Raw genomic sequence first — 24,949 nt, forward strand, 5'->3', positions numbered from 1 at the left:
TAAAACTTCCTTTCAAGTGAGTGGGGCCAGCCACAGCATGTTAGCCTAAGCAAATAAAATGTAGATATAGGTGTGTTTGAGATGCAAAAGCAGCTCTACAGTAGTAGCAGTCAGTGTAATCATACAGTAGGTTATTTATCAGTGACTCAAACTCATATTGTTTCTTTGTGCTTTCAGATGGACATAAAGTCTTCAGATAGAGTGGTGAGGGGTGAAAAGAAGTGGGGAAAGTCCTGTATTTGCATTTTTGTCCGGGTTGCTAATATATTTTAGCACAAATTACATCTGACACAGGTATCTTCTGATGTTTTATGCAGACTGAGGTTAATGCAAACATGCTAAATGATGGAATCGTCAAATTTTCATCTATATTTAATTCTCTGTATGAAAAGCCTTTAAAACTCACTATTGCAAAAAGAAAGTTGCATTCATTTCTCGTCTAGGTACAGAAGAGAAGAGCATTTCATTCTCCTCTAGTCCTAAATAACTTGTAATTACTATCTTATTTGATTTCTTAATATGTCATACCAGCCCTGTGCATAAAAGGAAAAGCCAATCTGATCTCAAATGATATTATTTAATCATGAAACCATAAATTAATACTCAATCTCTACATGAAAGAGACTCCAACAAAGACTCACTGTTCTCTATTAGGACAATAAATCACCAGTCACATGAACATCAAACTCCCCGTGCAGGACATTAACTGACACTAGTTGGGAAAACACACCACAGTGATCTTCGATAGATGTACAACCTATAGTGCATCACTACTTTCTTGTGTGAATGTGCAGCTACAGCGTTAAAACAAGGACATAAAGAGAATTTCTTAGCATGTTAAAGCCACCGGACCATCACATTCATCACTGGATCACCCTCCACCCACAAAGTACTTCCTCCCCTGCAAGAAATTATTAACACATTGTCCTTTTGTTCAGTGGCTGCCTTAGATTAGATCTTTTTTTTTTTTTTACAGTGTACAACATATCTTCCTGTGTAGTATTCACATGTACTGTACAGACACACTCTGTAATGACTATATAGTTGGGGCTGTTTTCTTACTATAAATGTTTGACCTATAGTATGGCTACATCATTACTCTAAAGCATTACTCAGATAATAAACATTTTAATTTAAAAACTGTCAGTATGTGGCAATTATAAATGTGTAATTAATATTTGTAAACATGTCATTAAATGATAATTGCTTAGCTTTCAATATAAAGGGGCAAGAAAAGAAAACGTGAACGTAATTCAAATGGTTTCAACCAGTTAATAAAATGTTTGTTCCATCTACAAGAGGAACGCTGATGAAAACATGTTTCCAAAGTTTAATGTTTTAAATAAAAAAAGCAGCAGAATTGCCAATAAAGTTAATTATGCTGCACATTTGAGTGTGATGCTCGTTTACAGCCACTTTAGGTTCTTCGTCTGAAAAGTGTTAAGCCTCTACCTCCATCTAGTGGCCACATAGCAAGTTTCAAACTCGAGTCCTTCATTTGTGTCAGAACAAACTGAATTTGGAAACTCTTTGGCATTGGTCGTTTCTTTTTATTACTCATTAATCAATAACAATATTATAAATAAAAAAACTGCAGTGTAGGACATGGAAAGCAAGTTCACAAAAAAGAAGATTTATACAACACATACACAAAATAAAGGTCTGAACAGAAAACACAGGAACCACAGGTTTCATTCTTGGAAACATTTGGAATTGCTCTTTATAAAAACATAAATCACCAATTCAAACCCTAAATGCAATTTGCATTAAAGTGTCACAAAGTCTTTCCAAAACAACTACATCCACTACTTGTCTTTTTTCTTACAGTGTAGCTACGTTTTACAGTATGGTTGCCATAATTTAAACTTAACACAGTTAAGTTTAAGAAAGATCAACCTGACTTTAACTCACTGATAATTCAGAAACAAAAGACAACCTTACTAATAAACATAGCTCAACTACACCCTGTACATTTAAGAAGCCAGTTTAACTTTCTTCCATTACTTTTTTTATCCACTGTGCTCAACATGCTTAACAATTACATTGCACGGAGTGAATAATAAAACTCATTCCTCCTTAAAAAGAGTTCACTACACGCCAAAGTCCCAATAAAGACCTAAAAACAAACAGCTCTCACTGTTCCAGGATCCTTCCTTGTGACTTATAAAGTAGCTTTCACCTTTAGAAAAACAAGAATAGCAACAGGGTTCAAGCTCTTGAAGTTCATATCTGGCTGGAGAGCTACCTCGAGTTGATTGTTTAACATCCAATGCTGCCAAATGCAGCTCCAGTACATTAACATCCACTGTAATGAGGCACAAAGCTAGGCTCCCATGTCCTCACAGGCGGACTGGTGGCCACACACAGACATCAAAACATGATGCAGTATAATAATGCTGAATAATGTGTAATGTATATTAATGCTGCTTTGGAGTGCTGGTTTTTATACTACACAGATGATGGACTGCAGATATCATTCACTGTCTTAGAAAAGTAAAGAACAAATAGCAGCAAATGCACAGAAACTCAGTTTGAAGCTGGTCGCAGGAGGTTTCTGTCCGGGAAAGATAATCAGCATCTTTCTGAATGTCCCCTTAAATGTTTTCACTTTTAGCTAATGCACATTCGTAAAGTACGAGTGGAACACGCGAGGCTGACAGAAGAGCAATCAAAGCTGTGTAATGTAAAGGCTTTGTTTACAGTAACACAGGACAATAAAGCAAATCATATTATCCCTTACAACACAACACTGTTCAAATAAGCAGACCAGGAACTGTTAATACCTGTATATTTTTTATACTGAGTAATAAAAAAATTACACTTAAAAAAGTTGGAATCCACATATAAAATTTTGAAAATTGAAACTAATGCATCAGAACTGTATAAAATGACACTTGAAGCTGATTTTTTCCAACACTTTAAAACAGAAGAAGGCGGATTGACCCCTCCCAACAAAACAGGGTCAGGTGTTTCAGGCCTTATTGTCTAACTGCAGTCACTCACAGCCTTTCACCCTTTTGTGTGACAGAATCCATCCTTTTGTAGCTTTCATTATGTGCTTCGTATTTTCAAGTAATTCCAAGTCTTAGTGAAATAAATCAGAAGAATAATCATTTAATTTCTCTCCATTTTTGATTGTTCCAGTGGTTCCGTAACTTCCACAGGTCACCTGTCCGTCGCCGGGGATCAGTGAGTACAAAAGTGCAGAAGATGAAAGCTCAAAGAAGCACAAAACTACAGCACAGATAGGCCAAGTCCGGCTCACGAGGATAGTTTGGAGTAGCTCGGTGGTGAAAACTTGCGCTTCAGGTATTTGATGATGTAGAGAGGAAGACAGCTGACCAGCGTGATGGCAGACACCTTCCACAGGAAAGGCCAAGTCGTGATGAACGACAAGTCTGAGAAAACATACACGTAATAATATGTTAAGACTGAACATGACTGTAGGGACTCAGTCAAGTAATTATTATTATTAATAATTAAATGGGAACAGTTGCATTACAGGTCAGAAAGGCAAACGTGGATGTTGGTTTGTGTATTTGTTGCAGCATTAAAATGAGAATGAAACAGTGACATAAAAAAGATCTGCAGGGCATATGACTTCTCAAATGGAACAGGCTACGACGGCACATTAACACCACATGGTGAGATGGGATGAGGAAATTAATTTACAGGCTGCACACCTACCAAGGAAAGCTCCAAAGGACACCCTGCCTATGCCTGTTGCCAACATACAGAAGCAAAAGAAGTGCAGCAGAAAGAGAGTGAGTGCAGTACAACAACAGTTAGCAGTGAAGACAGAAATAGAAAGTGATGCAGAGGAGAAGAAAGAGGCAGTAATAGCACAAGGCTGAGAGCTGAACTAACACTCAGGTGCCAGGTAGCGTTACATCAAAATCAGCAGCGAGAGCCTGTAACCACCGAAATGTTAATAAACCTCTTCACTGTACGGAAAAATCAATAGTAGGTCGGAAGGTCTAAAACTATTCAATCCATTAGTTATTATTATTATTATTATTATTATTATTAGAGATAAAATGGATTAACATAACTGCAGACCTGGTCTTGTGATACACTGGTTATATTTACTTAGATGGTTCTTCTAATACCTACCAAAGTACTCATTGAGGAAGGCGAGCGACGCGAGGTAACAGCCAAGACTGAAGAACTCGGCCACCACCATGAGCCAGTGCCAGGTACGAATCGTCAGCGCCACCATCAGCAGCTCGGTCAGGATGAGCGCTGTGAAGGAGATTGCGACCACGTGCACAAACTCGGACTCGAACAGCACCAGCGCGCCATACATGAGGATGCCACCTGGTGGCGCCAGAGGAAACAAATCGACCACATGACATTGGACCATTTTAATTACTCATTTGGAGTTTTCTCCTGTAGGAACAGGTCTTACGTTTTTCTTCATACATTCTTTGTTTCACCGTTTTTCTCAGGTCTACTTGACAAACAAGACAAACAGTCTGGGACACTGAGTTAAGGATGAATGTGTCTGGAGATAAGGAGCGATTTAATTTAACATTATTCATGAAGATAAAAGGTGCACAATGTGCTCTAGTGTGTCTCACTATGACAAACTTCTTTAAGCGTCCAGACATTCACTCATCTTTGGGCGCCTACTGTATCTTGATAGCCTTGCATTTTATCATAAAACTGCACAAATTGAGCTTAATAGCCTATAACAGATCACATAATTGCTTTTTCATACAGTCTTCATACAGCGCATTCCAGCGAGTCAAACTCTAATAAATTAAGCTAGTCTGGTGCCTAATATTTCCCTCCTGTACTGTTGTTCTCTCATATCATCTTCACATTTCCACAGACATGGCATTGGGCTTTAATTAAAAACCTCAAGCTGTCAGGAAGTCATGCTTGAGCGGGAACATAGATCTTTCTCACACGCTGCATGGCTTAGTGATTACAGAAATATCGATTTACTACACAGACAAAAGCCTGCATGTGAAAGTGTATGGAGGTTGGAAACCTAAGATACTGAGAAACCGACTGTCTGAGAGTTTGAAGAGGCCCAGGGACCCTGGTTTTAGACACAGTAGAAATGATAAAATGGCGGTTGAGGAGTTGCTTTGACAGCTGGAAAAGTCAGACTGGTAATTCTTTATAGTAATACTTTAAAGTTAAGTTTTTAGTTGTTTCTGCTAAAAAGTAATATTAAGTTATTTTTTTTAAACCAATACTTTTATTTTAAATTAGAGCAACTAGCCAATTATAACTTTTAAAGTGAGTCTGTGCATCTTACCTTGATAGACACTGATCAAAACCCAAATGAGGAAAGTCTTGAATGATAATGACCGCCCCTGAAACACAGACACATCATCAATGAATCCAACATACTGTACGTCTACATAGACAACCTGAAAGCTGTTGAGAGAAAACATTAGGATGAAATGTTATTTTGATGAATGTGTTGTTTCTGATTAGACACCATACCTTGGTGAGATCTTTATAAAGCTCTGGGTAGAGCAGAGCCATCTCTGGCTTCACGTCCTGGTCCAGAACCAAGGAGAACACTGGAAACATGGTGTAGATAGTGGCATACCTGCACAAAGCAAAGCAAATCATCTGTACTGGATTGGCTGTGATAATTGAGGAAATCCATAAGCTATTTGAAAAAGACACATACCCAACCATGAGGAACCCCTGGTACAAGGGGACAGAGGCAAAGAAGAAGATGGAGGAAAACACAGCCTGAAGACAAAAAGGAACAGCAGTGTCATAAAGTTAAAGTATAAACATACATAAAGTAAGTATAAGTAATGAAAATAGACATCAAGAACAAGATATCAGCAAACAAGGCTTTAAAAGATCCTAAAAGTCCCTGTTATGTAAAATGGGGTGATACACATGCTGATTCATCTGTACTGATGAATCGTTGCCAAAAAACATTCTGACTGTTGCACCTGCATGGTAGAGATGATCATTCCTCTGTGCATGACAAACTGCCCGAGCGCTGCAGAGCGCTTGTAGCTGTTCCTGCCATGAACCATGAGCAGACGACCAATGTGCTTAAACTGAGTGATGGAGAAGTCTGCAGCCAGAGACGCCTGCTTCCCTTCCTGTTTGGAGAGACAAACAAGTTTAAAGCCACAGTGCTACAGTAGTCGTGGTCATGCAGCACTACTATTTAAGTTCTGGACAGTTGTTATGTTTATTCATAGTATTAGTCAGTGAATGGTTTATGGAAGGCTTTACCTTTCCTTCAATTCCAATACCACAGTCTGCGGCCTGAATCATGCTAACATCATTACCCCCATCACCTGTAACAAAACAGTAAACACACATTTAAACAAGCTAAATCATATTTCAGAGTACAGTAAAGTTCAGTAAAGTGTGCTTCAGGTTATAACATTAGGGCATAGCATGTGCTCCTCTCTTTGAGTTTTGACTGCCATCTAGTGGATGTAAGAAGAAGAGCTGGTTTGTTAGGTGCATGTTCAGTCTGGGTTTAAAAATGTGTCCAGCACTTTTTATCAGGAAAATGACATATCTGTATTTAGTTAAATCAAAGTATCAAACAACCCCATGCACTGGACCGGGTCTTCTACACATGATCTAACACCGTCTTCTCTAAGACACTGAGTTTAAAACACACAAACGTTTTCCCTTTGACAGGCTGCCTGTGGACTGGAGCCAACAACCATCCAGGCCTGTAATGACACTGACACATATCCGGAAACACTCACCTATGGCACAGGTTCTGTTGGCTGTGTGCTGCTGCAGAAGTCTGACAATCTGGGCCTTCTGAGTCGGGGAGCAGCGACAGCAGACAACTGCCGGACACTGACAAGCCAGCTCCACGAACTCATGCTCGTAATACCTCAAACACACCTGCAACACGACAAAGACATAAAATATAGTTCACTGGATATCAAACATATGCATATTTAAGTGTATTTTTACAATATATTGGTAAATCGCATGTGTTATTATAGAACGTTAAAGTAGAAGTTTAAAATGTCAAACTAAATATACTGAAAAGTTGTGTGTTTTTGTTTTTTCAGCAATTCCAAACCCATGAGGCCCTGGTTAAACTCCAAAGTATTAGTTTTGGCTGCGAAATACTTTTTATTCTCTCATCACATGTTTGGCTGCATCATCCTCATCATGTGTTGTACAAGGAAATGTCACTGTGTGTTGTAGTACCTCTAAGGAGTCTCCAGAGATGACTAAAGCACAGTCATGTTTCCTTCTGAAGGCGTTGAGCTCCAGATGGGCCTCTCCTCTGTTCGAGACCTGCTCGAGAGCCACACAATACAATTAGCCACAAGAACATTAAAGGCTTTCCGTTAAATTCCATTAAGTAGGTTCATTATCATGATCATTAAAGCACTTGGACAGAGGACTTATAAAACAGTGTACCGGTCTGAAGACATGAATGTCTTGGTTTCTGGAGACCAAATGGGAGCTCTTGGCGATGCACGTAGCTGTCTCAAGCTTGTCTCCTGTCAACATCCAGATCTGAGCAGAGGGAAGAGATCAAAATTATTGTAACGCTGTTAGCTGTTTTCATAGTCATTCTATCACTATAGTTTTTTCACTTTTCTTTTCTCTCTGAGAAAAATTTACAAAGACCAAGCAATTCCCCCTTGGATTAATAAATAATAATGATAAAGTTCTTTGAATCTTGAAGATGTATGTAAACAGAACCAACCCATCTAACCAGGTTACATTTCAGTTCCAACCTTGATGCCAGCGTTTCTAAGCAGCTCCAGCGTGGGCCTGACATCCGCCTGTAGCTGATCCTCTACACCAGTCAGACAGAGGAGCTCCATCTCCCTCTCCAAGCTCTCCACCACTGCTGCAACCTTTAGGGCCCGATCATGGATACTGAGCTTTGCCTGGTTGTAGCGGTTCTGCACAGAGAACGAGAGAAATGAGGAAATGAGGGATAAATGAGGAGAAAACTGTGGGAAGACCAGACAACACAGCAATTAACTTGCCAGACTTACTACATCACGTTATTGTTTTATTTACATTCATACTGTTCTTGATCCAATTTATAAATAAATACATATGAGGAAACAAGCATAAATTAAGGTGAATTAAGTAAATGGCTGTAAGGAGTACAGGATAAAAAAGTGTGTATAATGCATCAAGCAGGGTTCATGGGGTTGACTCATACCTCAAAGTCTTGATACTGCTCCTCAGACAGAGACTTCTTGGCCACCACCAGTGTCCTCAGGCCTTCTCTGGCCATGTTTCCACACTGGCAGAAAGGAAATATAGTGAGTAAACAGATACACACATTTCTTTTACTAATTTGTGCTATTTTAAGGTTTCTTAAAGCGTTATCTCTTTGCTGATTTTGAACATTAGACATATTTTTAAATGTCTATTTAGGTCTAATCATGTCATTTCCTCAAATCAAATTAAGATTAAATTTAGGGCAGATCATCTATTTTATTAGAGCAGCTGCTGAATAAATACACCACGCACAGCACTGTCAATAGCAGCATATGGTTACCAACACCAAAAGAAATCAATATTGAATAACATAGCCTCTGGTAAAACTTAGAGGACACAGTAAAACAAAGGGATGGATGGCAGTTTTGTTTTTGATATGAAACACCAATGGGATGAATCTGTGTTGTTGATTTGTTATTGACAAGCAGAGTAACTGTAGCGCGGGCTGATCATTAACACCATTGTTCAAGAATATGACATACTGTAATTACTTCAACTTTATCTAGGTCACTAATTAAATGAAAAACTGCCCCCAGTGCTAAATCACTCAATAATGCCAATATAATTATGAACATATGCACACGAGACCTTCAGCGACCAAACTGGTGTAGACTCGGCCTGTTGATCTCCCGATGAATGTCCTGATTAGGAGAGCTTATTGGACTAAAAACAAACTGTTCTCAAATGTATGTGTTGTTTGTGTTTATCCATTTCCTGACAGGTTTCATGTGTGACACGTTGTTAATGTTTTCATCTTGAACAGCTCGTTAAAAGAGATGATAACACACGGCTTTGTCTATTTTGTTTTCTGAGATGTTCAGTTCTTTGAACTGTTTGTCCAGTGTGAAAAACTGGAATTATGCTGCATTGATGTCATCATTCAGTCCAGGGCTTTACCTCTTCTTCCAACCAGTCATTATACTGGACTATGCTCGCCATGGCAACATCAGCACCCTTCATATAGAAAGTGATCTCTCCTGTAGACTCCTCCTAAATCATAATATAAATTCAAAACAGAAACATGAGTCCATAACAAAAAGACCACACAGACAGCAGCATGAACATATTATATTATTACACTGTTCAACACAAAGTCCACACCCTGACGATGATGCCCATCCTTTTACTCTCAGAGGTGAAGGGGAAGATCTGCAGGATGTGGAAGGACAGAATCTGTCCTGAAGGAGTCTTCAGCTGCAGGGAGGTCAGGTCTCTGTTCACCAGAGTCAGGCCGACGCTTTCTGTCCACCGCACCAGTGCCACCTGAGGAAAACACACAAATTGGTTTTATGAAGATGTAAAAATGATTCATAAGGGAATCTTCAGAAACTGACAACACTGACAAAAACAAAAAGAATAAAGACATAATGTGTTTGCTGGAGATGACATCTAGTTTTGAACAACAATGTAATTCACTTCACAAATTGAATTTTGTGACCATATTTGTTTCATTAATACTGACTAAAATAAGGAAATAAGACAGAATAATGACAGAAGTCAAATAAAGTTCTTAATTTACAATGACCAAATTAATCTCTACAAAATAAAAAAAATGTGTTAAGATCATAAGCTGATAAAATTTCACATAAAGGACAAGGCATGAGAGAGTTACGGTATCTCCGGAGCTGCTGAGCTCTTCTCATTCAGCTCTAGATAAGTGTTTTTCTGTTTCTCTTTCCTCTTTTTCTCCTCAGCAGGAACTGCGGCCCCCGAGTGAGCGTTCAGCTGCACACGACTCATTCTCAATGGGTTCATTTTCAATTTGCTCACTCAAAGGTTGTTATTATACTCTGACCTACAAATTGGAACTTCCTGTTAATACCCCATCATTTCTCCTGCTCCCCCTTTGAGCTCCGTAAAAAAAGGGCTGCCTATATTTACTTAACACACATCTGTGCGTCATTATCCTGGTGTGTGTGTGTGTGTGTGTGTGTGTGTGTGTGTGTGTGTGGGTGGCTACACACTCATACCATGTGTCGCTGTTCCTCTTCTAGCTCCTCAATCTATTTTATCAGCTCCAGAAACAATTTAAAGCTTTGTCAACTCTGATACTAACTGCATGTTACCACAGTAATAGAAAAGACTGCTGACTATTTTACGACAACGGCCGACCGCCTTAAATAACCCATTGAATCATTTCAACGTCCTGGTGATGATGTAAATCACAGCAGCAGCACTGGCTTTAAAATAAACAACAGTTAAAAAACGTCATGATAAACACGTGATTTTTTTTAACAGTTAAATTCTTCTCCTGTAATGTCAACAGCTGAAAGAGCTGAAATCATTCAGGAATAGTTTAACACCATCTCTGATTCTATAATCCTTATATTCTATTTGACTTCTCTTTCTCAGTGTAATACCAGTGTCTTGCTGTTAAATATGTTATTCTCTTAAATGTTTATATTTCCCTCCCATCTTGACAAAGTTGACCCTTAATGTGCCTTTTTTTAAATATATATTTTTTAATATATATTATACATACTAGTGGATGTGTTTTACTGAGTGCCTTTTTAAAAACCACTGAGAGAACTGTGCAAGAATTTCTACATGTAAGTGCATCTGTTCTGGATTCACCTGTTGGTGACGACTATTGTTATTAAAAGAAGAAAAGAAAAATCTTTTTCGATAGTTTACTGAAGAGCAAACGGCAAACCAACTGAAATACTTACATATTAACATCCTGCAAGTTGTTATAAATTGAAGTGAATGAATGAATGATGAATGACCAACTCTCCTGGACATGGCAGTCACTAAAAGCTACAATCAAATGCTCTTATCTGATATTTTAAGGGTTAAAGGTTACAGGAGGACTCCGTTTACAGCACGACTGACCAACAGGTCAGGCGACCCCTGCTCTGACCTAAGCGATTGGCCCACTTCATCTCCTTAATGATGCCTTATTACATTAGAGAGGCTGAAGAGAGAGTCAGGGCCAAACAAACTATCACTAACAGCAGCACAGCAGCCAAGATCAGACGCCGCAGTCAATGAGACAGAGGAGAGAGCGATGAGCAGGGATATAAAAGGACAGAGAATGAACAAAGAATATAGTACAAGGGGAAGTGAGTGCTCCACCAACAATCACAGACCTCCACCTCTCATCGTCTCTGAGAGAAAATTAAATATTGATCAATCCAAGCAGTGTGGGGGAAAAGGAGAGAGAGACAAAATGGAAAACTGAGATTTATCTTTCGACACCTTTTTATCTTCTTTTTGATTGCTAGAGTTGGCTGGGGTTCGACACGATGTACGCAAGTCCCACAAAGGCTTTACGGAGCCTCACGTCATGGGTGATAAACATGCCAACAGTCTAGCGTGGTGGAGTGCGGGTGGGGGTATGGGAAGATGAAATCTCCTTCGGTGTTCATTTAACAACTCTTAAGCAAACACTCACTTTATTTAACTTTTACTGATCAAAATATGTCCTCGTATTCCCATCCATTCAATTATGATCAGCATTCTCCTTGGATTTCTCTATTAATAAATTCTGTCATTAGGAAGGGCTGCACACAGCAGGCTTAGTAGCACCCTCAGTCATAAAAACTCCAGCTCTTGGGTTACACTGACAAACAGGCAGACGGAACAAAGCCATGTCTTTGGGAATTGTTTTTGTGCTGCATTCTTCCTTTAGTTGAAGCAGTAAATTCACGTGACGCAAACACAGACAATTAAACAGCTTAACCTTTACCAGGAGTTCATGACCTATGGCTTTCTAGCCATGAAAAGACTATTATGAAAAAAAAAAAAAAGGATTATTTAGGATCACACATAAAGCATTAAGATGGAGAGGAAAGTGTAGAGAGAGGATGACAGAGAGTGTTCCTGAAAAACACCCATGTTTCTTCTTCCTAGACCAAAGGAAGACGTTAAGAAGAAAACAAACGTTTAACAGCTGTCGACGACGTAAATGTGTGATGTCCATGTTGTTGTTTGTGGTTTCTCGCTCGTTCAAAGACAGCATTAAAGATATGGCAACAAAACTGAAACCTTTGGAAATATTTCAGATATGTATATGTTTAAGGGCATTTGTGCAGGCAGAACAGTCTACTTTGGGATAGTAAAATTAAAATTATCAGTGAGCGCTCTGTGTAACGCATCATCAAAACATGTCTGACTTCTGCTATTTAATGTGTATCTGCTACGACTCTTCTATGTCATATTTACCTCATCTGGACTGGAGGCCTGGTAGGTGCGGTTGTCATCACTGTAGTCCTGGTCCGCCTCTGCAGACTCAGGCTCTCCATTTACACTGGCGTGTGACTCGTAGACGGGTGTGACGTTGTGGCACAAGGCGATGGCCTTCACAGCCTCGTGGATGCGACTACTGACGCTCTTACGGACTTTTGGTCCTGACGTCGGGGTCTTCCGTGATGAAGCAGAGCCACTGGTGCTACTACTGGAGGCCTGAGAGGTCACCTGAAATAACAACAAATATACCGAATTCTTTATACTGTATGCTCTGATTTTACAGTGAGTATAGCTCAATTCTAATCATGAAGAAATCCCTGCAAGTACCAGGTTGCACTGTATTGTTGTTTAATTTGCTTTATTTCAAACAAAGTTGAGATAGACACAAACCAAACTTATTTATTTACAAGCTATTATCCTTATTACTCAAATCTGCATCAGGGTTCAGATCTAGGCTGAATGAGTCAGAGTTTTCCAGCTATACCACAGCTATAGGATTCCTGCACACAGTAGACTAGATCTAATCCTACACTTGCAATTCACTCTGACACCCCTCTACAAGCTAAATGGCACAGTGAGGGCAAGTGTTGTATCACCATCTTTATCGTGTCATATCTGGTTTGAGGGCCTTTTATGTGTTCCGCTGCTTTGACATCAACCATCAATTTAACTGGGTGGTGACTAGTGAGTAGGCAGACAGCCCACTGTGCCAGCTGCCTTTGACAGGGGCGATGCGCTCTACTGAAGCATTTGATTTTGGCTTATTATTAACCTTCAATCGTGCCAGGCAGAGAAGGCGGGGCGATGGGGAGAACAGTGAGGACACAAGATGACAACCTTCATCAAGAGCGACAGAGTGATCTATAGAGAGATCTTTAGGTTATTCTGTCTGACAAATTTAATGTCCGGGTCACACGTAAAGGATGTTGATTGAATACCAAACACAGATACCTAATAACTGCTCTGTAATGCTCAGTGCTCTGCTGATGTAGATCAATAACTAATTCAACACTGTACACATGAAAGGAAGAACTGCATACTGTGTTATTAGAAAAAGAATAAACCTCTTAAAATAGTTCTGCAGCATTATTGGTAACATTATTAGCAGAATTATGTAAAATACTCAATACTAATATTAGTGTTGACACATTTAAATGATGTATTTTAAATGGAGATAATAGCAACTGTCTATTTTTTTATAGGACTTGCTGCTACCTCTACTCTTTTTAAATACACAACTTTTCCTTATACATTTACAGTGACTTATAATAACAGCATTGCTGTGAAAAAATTAGTTGGACAGAAAAATCCCTATCCTGCTTCGGCTGCGCAGCGCTAAAACGACTAGTCATTTTTCATTAGCTGAGATTACACATAAGGCTGTGTGGCAGATGGTTTCAGTGTCGAGCAGCTGTTTGGACCTGACTGAGAGCGAACAATATCATTCTGTCAAACTGCAGCCAGATCCGAGCCACCCAGTGAGGAAAACACTTGCTTACAGTACAGGGAGTCGTTCAGGGACATCACATGATGAATGAACAATATGGGCTTCTTTCCTGGAAAACTTACTCTTAGCGCAATATAAAAATTGATTAAACTGATCTACTGGGAGGGGCAGATATAAGCAGGAACAACATGGAATGAAATATGGTGCATGCTGTATTTCAACGTGTACCATTTAACTGGAATTAATGCCTTCATAGGGCTAAAGAGCATTGAAAACTCTAGCATCAGAATTTACATAAACTTTCCCCACCCCCACCTCAACTTACTGGATGGTGATAATGTTTGTGTTGAGGATTTTAAATGATGAGTCTGTGTAGGACAATTCCAACTGAAAGGTAATAATAGGTTCTTTCTTATTTCACCAAATGTGTAGAAACCCCTGGTGACAAACCTTACGTTTCAATTTCAAACTTTCATTTTAGACTGGAGAGTGAGACTCACCAGTGCATATGACTGGACTATGTGGCTCTGTATCTCATCCATGGTGTCAGTGCCATAGGAGACGGTTCCCAGGTGCAGCCGCTTGAAGATCATTTCGTTCTGTGTCAGAGTGCCTGCAGTTCAGAAGACAACATAACACATTGAATGACATGAAACAAATTAGAAAAATATATATTTTCTCTGTGCTACTCCCAGACTTTTTTCACTTTATGAAATTTACTTTCATCATATTATTTACTTAATATCATTTAGTATATATCTGCTATTCATCGTCATTAAATTTTTTTAAAGAATATGCTCCAGATACACACTAAGTGGCCGATGATAAACAAACAACATAACTAAAACTTATTATGAATTATATTGGCATAGCTGATAATTAAAAGGTGCCAAAGTTTGTTTATGTACTATTTATTCTCAGTCTGTCACAGTAGCTGGTAAAGTAACACAATAACAGCTCACAATCTTATCTTCTATAAATACAAAGTTTGTAAAGTGTGTGGAGAAAAATATATTTCTAGAAAAAGGAGTAAAAATACATCAGAAAAATCTTCAGAAAAGCACACTGCAACTACTTCATTGCAAAATAAAAGACTTCTCGGAAAGCACACACACACACACGGGAAACATGGCGCCTGTCCTCAAAAGACTACCTACAATGCATCATGGGACCTGTAGGGTATTGTGATTACCTTCTCTTTGACCTAATCTCATTACCAATATAGACTGCATGTCCTCCCTAACTAACAGGCAAGACACAACATGGCATACAAAAAGACTGAGTGAATGTTCAGATGCTAAAAGAGAAAAAAAACACTTGGTAAAACGAGGGCAATGGGCTTGTTTAATGGATGCTGGTTGCCAGAATGTGTGCTGATAGAGCGTAAAGCTGATTAGAGGCCATCTAACTTCCAAAACATTAGAGCCACAGGGTTAACCAATCCTAATGGATTGATTGTTTGTTCTTCTTTCCATGTGCTTTAACTATGAACTTGGATAAATAGGCTCCCAAGCTAATCTATTTCTACCTAGATCAGCGTGCTAAGACAAAGAAGCATGTTAGGACCACCTCAGGAGTTTATCACTCTGACACACTGTCTAGAATTAGTAAAGAGCACCTATTTGTTATTAGAGAACGAACCGTGATAAAATGAGAGAAGCTGGAGGAGGTTTAAAGAACATTAGAGATGTAGAAACTTTTCTCCTCAGTGCTTTTCTTCATTTTAAGCTTGTTATCTACTACTTTAAACTACAATAAAGTGTCTTAACTACTATGTGAAGTAATAATGTGGCATTATATGAGGATTATCATATTTGACTTTTATGACTTCTACCTGTCTTGTCTGTCAGTAGATAGACCAGCCGACCCAGTTCTTCAGGGATGGTACTGGTTCGCACAACAGTGCCGGGGATGTTTTCGTCTTTCATGATCATCCAACCGTAGGCCGACTTTCCCATGTCCAGATTCACACGTAAGCTACATAATGGATAAAATTGGGGTTAATCAGAGAAAACAACATAAGAAAATCTGCACTAGACATGAAATTTCCAGATGATGACATGTTTACTAAACATCTTAGTACAATCTAAAAACACGTCAGTTTTTTGTTTATAGTTACAAAACAACAAAAAAATCAGCTCCTATTTAAAGAATGAGAAAAGAACTACCTGATGGGGATGATGTAGGAAAAGAGCACAATGAATCGGAAAAGGTTGCGGAACCACGGACCCACAAACCCCTGCAGTGCTACCATGACGACAGATAGAACCACCTGGGCCAGGAACAGGGCCTTGGTGAGGCGGTTCAGCTCCAGATCCAGTAGGCCAACCTATGGCGACAAGAGGCAGAGGTCAAAACAAGCAGTTATTACAGAAATCTTGCCCTACTTATTTTCTCCAAGCTGGTTAAGTAAGTGATTTGTAAAGTCTGCTCTATAGCTCAAGCACAGCTACTTCCATTGAAAGGCACTTATTGTTGTAAGTCAGGCATTGTTTCAGTCCAAATTGGAGACAAAGAGTAAATATCTTATTCCTTTTCTAACAACTTATGTTAATAAAGACTCTTTGAAACTCTCCCATCTGCTCCCAGAACATTACAATATGCTGCACAGGGGCAACAACAAAGCCAATGAAAGACATTCTGAGCTACAGGCTTTTATCATGCAAACCATGTGTATGGCATAAATAAGTTTACTGGTGGTACTATTTTGTGGTAAACTACAAACTGCACCATTGCTGTGCTGAAGTATTGTGCTTGAATGCAACAGAAGGTCAAAGGGACTCAAAAATAGAAAAAGTTCCCATATTGAGATGGTTCTCTGGAAAAAAAAAGTAAAGCAAAAACCAAAAAAAAGGAGATGGGGTCAGAGTTGTCTTTTATTTTTCGAGTGTATCTCCCAGCCAATGGAGCATGTGGGAAAAAGATGTCAAATAAAGAAGTGCCCTTCCCCTTTCTGGCAGAGCTCACAGCAAAGCCCTGTACACAGAGGGCTTTCATCTGACGCACCACGCTTACAAAAACAGCAGAACATAACATCTCTCCTCACTCAAATAAAGGAACTGCTCTGAAAAGGAGGGGAGGGGGCAAGCACATATAAAAAGCAGCAAAATTCCTCCACTGCCTAAACCCCCACCAAGCCCATTCCCCTGAGGACTGGGAGAGCTGGGAGACCAGTGTGACTGATTTATCATTTGCTGTTAAACTCCCAGTAGCAGAGTGTGGAGAAGGAATGGGTAGGGGGATCGAGAGGGTGGGTCTCTCCCCACCCCAGTGCCTCACTACATGGTTCATGGTTGAGCTATTGAGAAAAATAGAGGGTTTGGGTGGATTAAAATGAAGAAAAATTAAGACAGAGAGCACAGAGCATGTCTGAAAAGCGAAGGATCCCCTTCTGGTTGAACAATGGCTAGTCTAAATTTTCCGAGCCTTGCCGGGGATCAGATGAAGTCATTATTCATTCAGTCAAGGCGGGGGAAAGACTCAATTACCTCAACCTAAAGATGCTATCAATGAATAAAAGTGCATATTTTACTCCATTCATCTCCAAGCTTTTAAAAGCAAAAGGAATGATTCGATCTGCCTGTGTGGTTCGTATTTTAGCATGTGTGTGAAATCTGAAGAATTAAAGCCCCAGGACATGAATATTCATTCAGTTAAAACCAAACAGAATCAGCACTTCAGTGAGTAAAGTAGTGTATTGTTTAGTGGCAGTGACACCTCTAAATCAGAGAAGTCAAGAAAAGAAATTGAAGTTTATTTTTTAAAGATCTTAGTAAACAACTTTTAGTTTAACTTTTTTCAGAGCAGTTTGAGAGACACATGAAAATTGCAAAGTAATGGGAGTTGGATGTTTGAATCTTTATTGAAGAGCAACTTCTTGTCAAATGACATTGTTCTGTCTCTTTACTCAGACACAGGTCTGTCTAACTACACAGAAACAAAGAGTGATGCCTCGTCAGATTGATCAAGTGCAGGCATTGTCCTGGCTGGTGTCACAACAGATTATATGAGGCCAAAACGTTCTTGCGACTTCAGCCGCACTGTATCGACTTTCTCCCCAATCTCCAGTCTCCATATTGGCACTTCTGACATCATCTCCTTGAAATATTGAATTCCTCTCAGCTGTCGAGCGTACACAAAACACCCGCTGTTCGACCAGCCACATCAGCGTTCTTAATAAAAGACACTGGTGTCAAAACTGCGTTGCAGTAGGGAAGGGGCTATGTTGTGCCACACAGAGTTTGAGAGGCACAGACAGCTGTAGGTGATAACTTTGTGTGTAAAAGTCACTGCGTGGCAGATGCAGTGTCGCCTACATCGTTCTGATGGTCGCCTCCATCAACTGACCCATGTCTATCTAGCCTAACCATCTTCAAGGTCCATCTTATATATAGAATCAAATTTTCCTCAATCAGGGGATAAAACGCTCAATGGGGATTCTGTGGGATTAACTTTCTGCCGAAAATGTCACTTAAATCCTCGGTTAGTTAATTTCCCTTTTGGTTAATTAGCAACTGGGGCTGACCTTTTGCATTGACAGGACCAACTTTATCTAAAAAGTCAAGGTTAAAAAAACCACCTCTCCATAGTGATTGATTAGCGATTAGGAAACAGGGGGGACAAAACAGATGGCACAATGGGAATTTCACTCATTCATTTTGTGTGAAGAATTTCACCCTCTGCTGCTTTTAAAATGTATTCACATTTATGGAGGCATCACCTTACAGACCTTTACATTTTTAAGCCTTATTGCTTTCAGAATTGCATAAACTATTATGTTAAACTGTTAGAGTTAGATATCTTTATCAGCAAATTCCCCAGACTTTGCATACATTTATAAAATTACAATAAGAAACTAGAAGTAATACCAACTAGTGAAGTTAGAGTTTATATGAAACGTCAAATTCTAATAATTTCATCCATGAGTCTGAGCGAACATTTGTGCCAGATGTAATGAAAACCCTCCAGGTATTCCTACTGTAAGATACTGCACTGATGAAAAGGGAAAAGGTCACAGTGACCAAAATCTGATCACTCTGTCCTTATGTCTTCCTACAATTTCCCAGAGTTTTATACAGCAAACTAAACTTTCAAACTGTTGAATTAATTTATTGAAAAAATGTATTGATACGTTATTTAATGTTAACTTATAACAAACAAATCACATAACTCTTTGTCTATTGTGCTGTAACAGACATATTCACCTTGTTCTTGGCATAGGACGTGTTCAGTTGGCTTCTGGTCTCTTTGCCCGTGTAGATCACCACCCCTATCACCGTGCCTGCCAAGGAGAGAGACAAGGAAAGTAATGCTGCTCATTAACTGAACCTCACCCCCACCATCTAATACACACACACACACACACACACATATATACTCATCTTGGTCAAGTAAGATGAACTGCATGAGAGGAAACACAATAAGGCTGAGTTGAGGCAGTTTTGTCTCATTGCCACTCAAGACAACAGACAGGAGTTTAATACGCTTAGACTCTGAGTGCCTTCAGCCACCCCATTGAAGCTCATAAAACCTGATCAATACACTGCCATCTTTATTTGCCAATTCATTATGGTGGCCTTATTACCAAAGATTAATGAAGCATTAATATTAAATGAGCTTAATGGGAGGGCAAAGGCACTAATAAACCTCAATACTGCGCCTGAAATCCCCAAACTATAAAACTGAGAAGAAAGTTTAAAAAAGGGCAGAAAATAAAATGAGAAAAGTGAAGTATAGGTAGAGAGAAAAAGACAGGAGCAACCTGTTGTTGAAGGGCCCGATGAGAAAGGTGATGAATTGCTCTAGTTGACTTCTAACTTCAGAAAAATTGAGCAATGTGACAAATGGTGTGTGGCTCAGCATGCAGAGAGGCTTCAATTTGAATATGCAAGCAACTAATTCTCTTGTCACAGCTGGACTGGGGCCCATAAGAGAGTGAAAACACGGTGATCTGGACTAGTTCAAGTGCCCAGAACGCCACTGTAGAGGCAATGAAGTGTCTGTCAAGGAGAGGCTTGTGAGGGACAATAACATGCCCAGGCACAGATGATGTAAGGGGTCTAAGCCAGGCTTTTTGTGCCTGTGTACATGTGTGTTTGTTCTTCTGGTCAAGGTCAGACCAGAGGGGAGAGCAACACCGCAAATCAATGGCGTGGCCATCGTTGGGAGCATCACAAACACTCTCAACTGACACAATTGTTTCTGTGGGGAATCACTTAGTTGGAACGAGAGAGGATTACCTCAACTGTGGGTTTCTCAGAGTTCTTCAAACAAGCACACAGCAGCATCGGATCAAACTCCTTCAAGGTTTCATGCCATGAATCATTTGTGCAACACAACTTGAGCACAAAAACCAAGCAGAATAACTTAAATTAAATCATAAATAAACAATGAAGAGTGGGAGGTGGTTTTGTATAAAGAAAAATTCAAATTTCTCAATAAAATAAAATGTGTGTTTCCCCCAACTTCATTTATGTGAACAGACATTTGTCTCTTCTAATCTCTCCTGCTGTGTGCCACTATGGCGGGTGAAGGGAGGTGACGTTCAACAAGGGACCCTGTTTGGACTGGAACCAGGGTCATTGAGGTTACATACACTCCCGGGAGTTCCTTTCTTTCTATTAGTCTTCACTTGTTTGTTGGAGCGGCAGCATTTAACGAATGCTGTGTACAATAATAAAATCATAAGACATTCTACATTGTAATTGGCTGATCAACATGTTATCTTTATCTTATTTTAAGATTAGACAGTCACTTACCAGATGCAACAACTGTGCTGGCCCAAAGAGTGTTTTCAATACTCAGACTCTCATGGATCTGTGGATCTGTGTCTTCCTATAGCAGAAATAAAAAAGAGAAAGACATCTTTAAGTTTGTGTAGGTTCACCCGTTGGTTTGGTCATGGCAGTTTAGCATAATTTGAAACCATATCTGTGTGCCAATGAGTTGATGTGAAGTGTCTGCTTTCAGTCAATCTAAAACAATGGAGTTAGACAATTAATTCACTAGAAAAACAAAAAGTAAATTGATGCTGAAACTAATTAAATATATAAACCTGCTCTATGCTTTTAATTAGTACATGACAACTACATGTTTTGAGATGGTCTCAAAAATAATATGTTATATTTGATGAACAATATTTTCTATTTGTTATTTGTTATCCACTTCTCTTGCCATTTTACTCCATTTTTGGGGGAAAAGAAATCCCTAAATAATGATTTAAGGGGGAAATAATTCAGCTAAATGAGCTCAGGTGAGACTGTATAAAGCCTTAGCAGAATGTGGACCATTAATTTTCACAAGCTCCTGACACAGTTGTGCAGACTGAAGCAATACAGTAGTCCCTTTATCAATACGTTCACTAGATTTGGCATGGCGATAGAGACTCCTTAAAAAAAAAAAGTATACAGTGTGCATGTAGATGAGATTTCAGTGATAAATAAGCCCCTGGAGAGCCTCCTATTTCACCCTCCTCCTTTTTTTACCCTCTCTCTTAAATAAAGACGAATCCTGAAAATGGCTTGAGTCAGGAGTGCAGAGTCAAGGCTCCAGTTTCAGCTCAAATAGCCTGCCTGATATGATAATTATGATACCTAAGCACCCACATCCTGTCAGTCCACTCAAATATGGGAAGAGGTGCATGAAAAATAAATGGCAGGTTGCAGATTGCTTGACCGCTCTGACATTGCCATCATACTACGGTGTTCATAACTGCAGAAGGTCTCAAAGACCACAGAAACAAAACCACTATATCCGCCGCAAGGGGAAAAAAAAAGAAAAAGAAACCCTCATAAATAGGTAAGTTCATTTGCCGGGGATCTGTGGGAACCCATTTTTTTCCCATCCTGCTCAGACTAAAAGCACACGCTATGCAAAGGAAGGCCGCAGAGGATGAATGAGCGGAGGAAGTGCTCGCTCACTAAGCCTGGTGTGTGGCCAAGAGTGAAGACGGGCCACAAAGCCTCCCTTTGTACCGGAGCTCTCCTCTCTGTGGGGGCTGCGCTAATCTGCTATTAATAAAAAAAAAAGGAAGAAAAAAAAAATCACTCAGCAACAAGCAAGACAGGATGGATGGAGCTGGAGCTGCGAGAACCTGCCTGTGATCTAAGGGGGCATGCCTGCTGGAGGTAACAACAGGCCTGGGATGGTCACACAAGCTCTCATTGTTGCCACTTGTCAACACATCTTCCACGTCAATCCAGTTTATATGGAAAAATCTGCATCTGTGTAAGATTTGTTTTACAAGTAATAAATACGTCAACGAGCTACTGTACCCTTGTGAAGTTCCCCTCGAAACTGTGGATGTCCAGCTGAGGCCTCTGGGCGTAGACGTAGGCGCTGACAGAGAAGAGATCCTGAGACAAGAAGACATGACAGAAAGAGAGGACATGATGTCTGTACTACTGATAAACTACTGTAAAAACTCAAACTAAATTTAATTTAGCCTAGTTAGACATGTGCCTCTACGTTACAATACAGCTTCATTTTTCTTCTTAATTATGCTCATTCAGCCACTGCAATAATTTTAAACCAGTATAAATGAGTGTGCTTGGAAACAGTTTAATACAATAATCTTAACACAGTGTCACGTTACTATCACAGCGCGGTCCCAAAAGTAAATGACATTAGCTCATTCATTACAGAGAAAATATACGATTCTTTCAGAATAAAAGCATGTTAGAGGATCTTGAGTTAAGTTTTTAGTCCTCTCTCAGTCATTCCAACAATGACCTGTCAAGCAACCAACACCAGCCTTTCCCCCTATAGAGGAACAAAATTGATTGTAAACATTAAATTATTCAGGCGGGCAGGCATGCAGCCTCTGCAGCGGCCAGGCAGTCCTCAGTCATGCTCAGATAGTGTTCTCCTGGTGAGAACATGGGCAGAGCGGTTAAAGAGGAGCAGGGAAGATTATTTTACTCAACCCCCAATGGAGAATAGTGTTGCTCCAGGATTTCACAGGCCAAGACTCAGAGACTGAATAGTCTTGACACAAGCAGTGATAGCAAGTTGATGAACATTGTTTATACAACCATGATTAAGGCCAGACAATCAAATTTGATAGTTAAGAATTAAAATTAAAATGAATTAGTTCTTTATACTTAGTGCTTTTTTGTTTATAATCAGCAGACTGTGAGTAATAATCTGAGGTCTGTGTTGTTGTGGAAACAATCTTAAAAGTGCACAAACTCATTCATTTTGGTCCCTGACAGAAATACTCTAGCAAACCACCATTTCTGTAGTGTAAGACTGAGGGATATTATTGTAAATACAGGCCAACCCATAGACATCTCTGTCGTTTCTTGAAACCGAATATGGATTCTGCAGCTCTTTCATCAAATGACTTGCTGAAAGTTTAATTCTGCGATCACATTAAGTGGCAACAACAAGTTCTTAAGTGTTGTCTTGCCTACAAGAAAGCTGCTGTCAGGTCCAGACTGCTCCTTCTGTCCGTCATCAGTGATTAGGTCTCCATTGCAGCACAGACAACTCCATTTAATGAGCACTCATTCAGAGTGGGTTTGTCTGTTACCAGAGACTTACGACACTGTAATGTATACATACCCCCACAGCTGGTAGTCGCTGCGTGCAGCCAACAGCAACTTTGAGTTTCCAGTCTGTCTCTCCATCCAGCTGATCAGTTCTGATGAAACATGCTCCTGAAAAAAATGAATACAAATGGTATTGGACCTTAAATTCTCCCTTCTACTAATATTTCTCTTTTCTTTGCAAACATGAGCCAACTTTAACCATGTAAGCTACTGGACATAACCAAATATTAGCACCTTCACGTCTAATAGTTGAGCAATTTATACATCGTAGCTAAGTGCAAGCTTAGCTCCTATAATAATGAAATTATAGTTTTAGTCATTTAATGTCTTTTTGTCAATTTAAATATAATTTTTTGGTATATTATTTTTGAAATCCTGGCATGCTGTCTTTTGAGAAACAAAATCATGTTCTAAAGATTTTAACAATCTTCAGTAAACAAAAATGAAGCTGTTTTGATCGAGTTGGTTGGAGTTTGTGTGGTGCATAGAGGATAAATCTAGCATATAGTACTAAAATGTTATAGTAACATTATGTTTTGATAATAAGTTGGCAGAAGAAGTGCATCGCAAACAGTGCAGTACTTTAATACATAGTTTCTAGTATAACACAAACTCTGGAGACCGCAAAGTCTGATAAACACTAAGCAGTCATGACCTGCATTGATCTGAGGTAATATTACATATGAAACTGATGGATGAGAGCAACTATTTGACAGAGAGGGTAAAGGGCAGCCATAAACCAGCCCTGGAGGGTTAACTATGATGGAAAACATTAACACAAGGAGGATGATTCATGCTTTCCTTTAGCTGCAATGGGAGGTCAGCTCTTCACATAACTCTATCGAGACGTGTGCGTGTTTGTGTGAATATGTGAAAGAAAATATATCAGACTGTGTTTGAGTGTTTATGCATTTTGTGTGTGTTAGAAGTATAAAGTCATCAACAACATCCTGCCAAGCATATTGGCACATCAAAGATTGATGGAAATGATGTCCTCAGTACACTTCCCCTCAGTGTCCCTCAGAAAAAACAAAAGCCAGTATCTGACGCAAGCTCATTGATTAATTGGAATTTGCATCATCCGTCACTTGAACAATGTGACATAAATCATATGAATCACATCTTCCCGTCAAAGGACAGGAAGTGTGGGGAAAAGTCACATTTCTTACCCCAAAGATCTTGACATGTTTGTTTGAGAATCACAAGTCACAAGAAGATTCAACTGTGCAGTGCTGTGCCTGTTTGTACGTACAGTACATACAGCATCTATTGAAGTTACTGAAGATACACAGGAGTTTTGTTGTGTATCGATGTGTCTTTGCACCAACGTCCAGCTTCACATTGATGTAATTGTCTGCTCACCATTTTTCTCTGATGTTCTTAAGAAAATCATGTCTGCAGGAATCCTCTGGTTCTACAACAAAAAAAAAAGAAGAAAGAAAAAACAGCACAAATGGTGGCGTGTTATTGAACACTGTGGCAAAAGCTCTTTGAATCTTCCTGAATAATTAAACAAGGTCAATACCTTGACATGAGGGTGAAGGAGAAA

At 39.4% G+C, this 24,949-nt stretch overlaps 1 protein-coding gene across 2 annotated transcripts in view; it reads right to left on the minus strand.

The window, feature by feature from the left end:
- Positions 1-1,529: 1,529 nt before the first annotated feature.
- Positions 1,530-24,949, minus strand: part of atp9b (ATPase phospholipid transporting 9B) — a 32,537-nt gene continuing 9,117 nt past the window's right edge. The window contains exons 7-29 of one of the 2 annotated variants that reach the window (XM_026347389.1): positions 24,763-24,814; positions 23,414-23,508; positions 22,123-22,203; positions 20,608-20,683; positions 19,054-19,130; positions 16,018-16,178; positions 15,684-15,826; positions 14,350-14,462; positions 12,379-12,630; positions 9,316-9,477; positions 9,112-9,204; positions 8,153-8,236; positions 7,713-7,883; positions 7,390-7,488; positions 7,174-7,263; positions 6,714-6,858; positions 6,223-6,287; positions 5,931-6,086; positions 5,654-5,718; positions 5,461-5,569; positions 5,270-5,327; positions 4,114-4,317; positions 1,530-3,398 (exon numbers count right to left, since the gene is read on the minus strand). In XM_026347389.1, the coding sequence (XP_026203174.1) occupies positions 3,262-3,398; positions 4,114-4,317; positions 5,270-5,327; positions 5,461-5,569; positions 5,654-5,718; positions 5,931-6,086; positions 6,223-6,287; positions 6,714-6,858; positions 7,174-7,263; positions 7,390-7,488; positions 7,713-7,883; positions 8,153-8,236; positions 9,112-9,204; positions 9,316-9,477; positions 12,379-12,630; positions 14,350-14,462; positions 15,684-15,826; positions 16,018-16,178; positions 19,054-19,130; positions 20,608-20,683; positions 22,123-22,203; positions 23,414-23,508; positions 24,763-24,814 (2,688 nt within the window). In that variant the 3' untranslated portion in view covers positions 1,530-3,261. The remainder of the gene's footprint in view (positions 3,399-4,113; positions 4,318-5,269; positions 5,328-5,460; positions 5,570-5,653; positions 5,719-5,930; positions 6,087-6,222; positions 6,288-6,713; positions 6,859-7,173; positions 7,264-7,389; positions 7,489-7,712; positions 7,884-8,152; positions 8,237-9,111; positions 9,205-9,315; positions 9,478-12,378; positions 12,631-14,349; positions 14,463-15,683; positions 15,827-16,017; positions 16,179-19,053; positions 19,131-20,607; positions 20,684-22,122; positions 22,204-23,413; positions 23,509-24,762; positions 24,815-24,949) is intronic. The other variant, XM_026347390.1, reaches the window with a different exon arrangement.

The sequence above is a fragment of the Anabas testudineus genome, chromosome 11, assembly GCF_900324465.2.
Source record: "Anabas testudineus chromosome 11, fAnaTes1.2, whole genome shotgun sequence".
Lineage (NCBI taxonomy): Eukaryota > Metazoa > Chordata > Actinopteri > Anabantiformes > Anabantidae > Anabas > Anabas testudineus.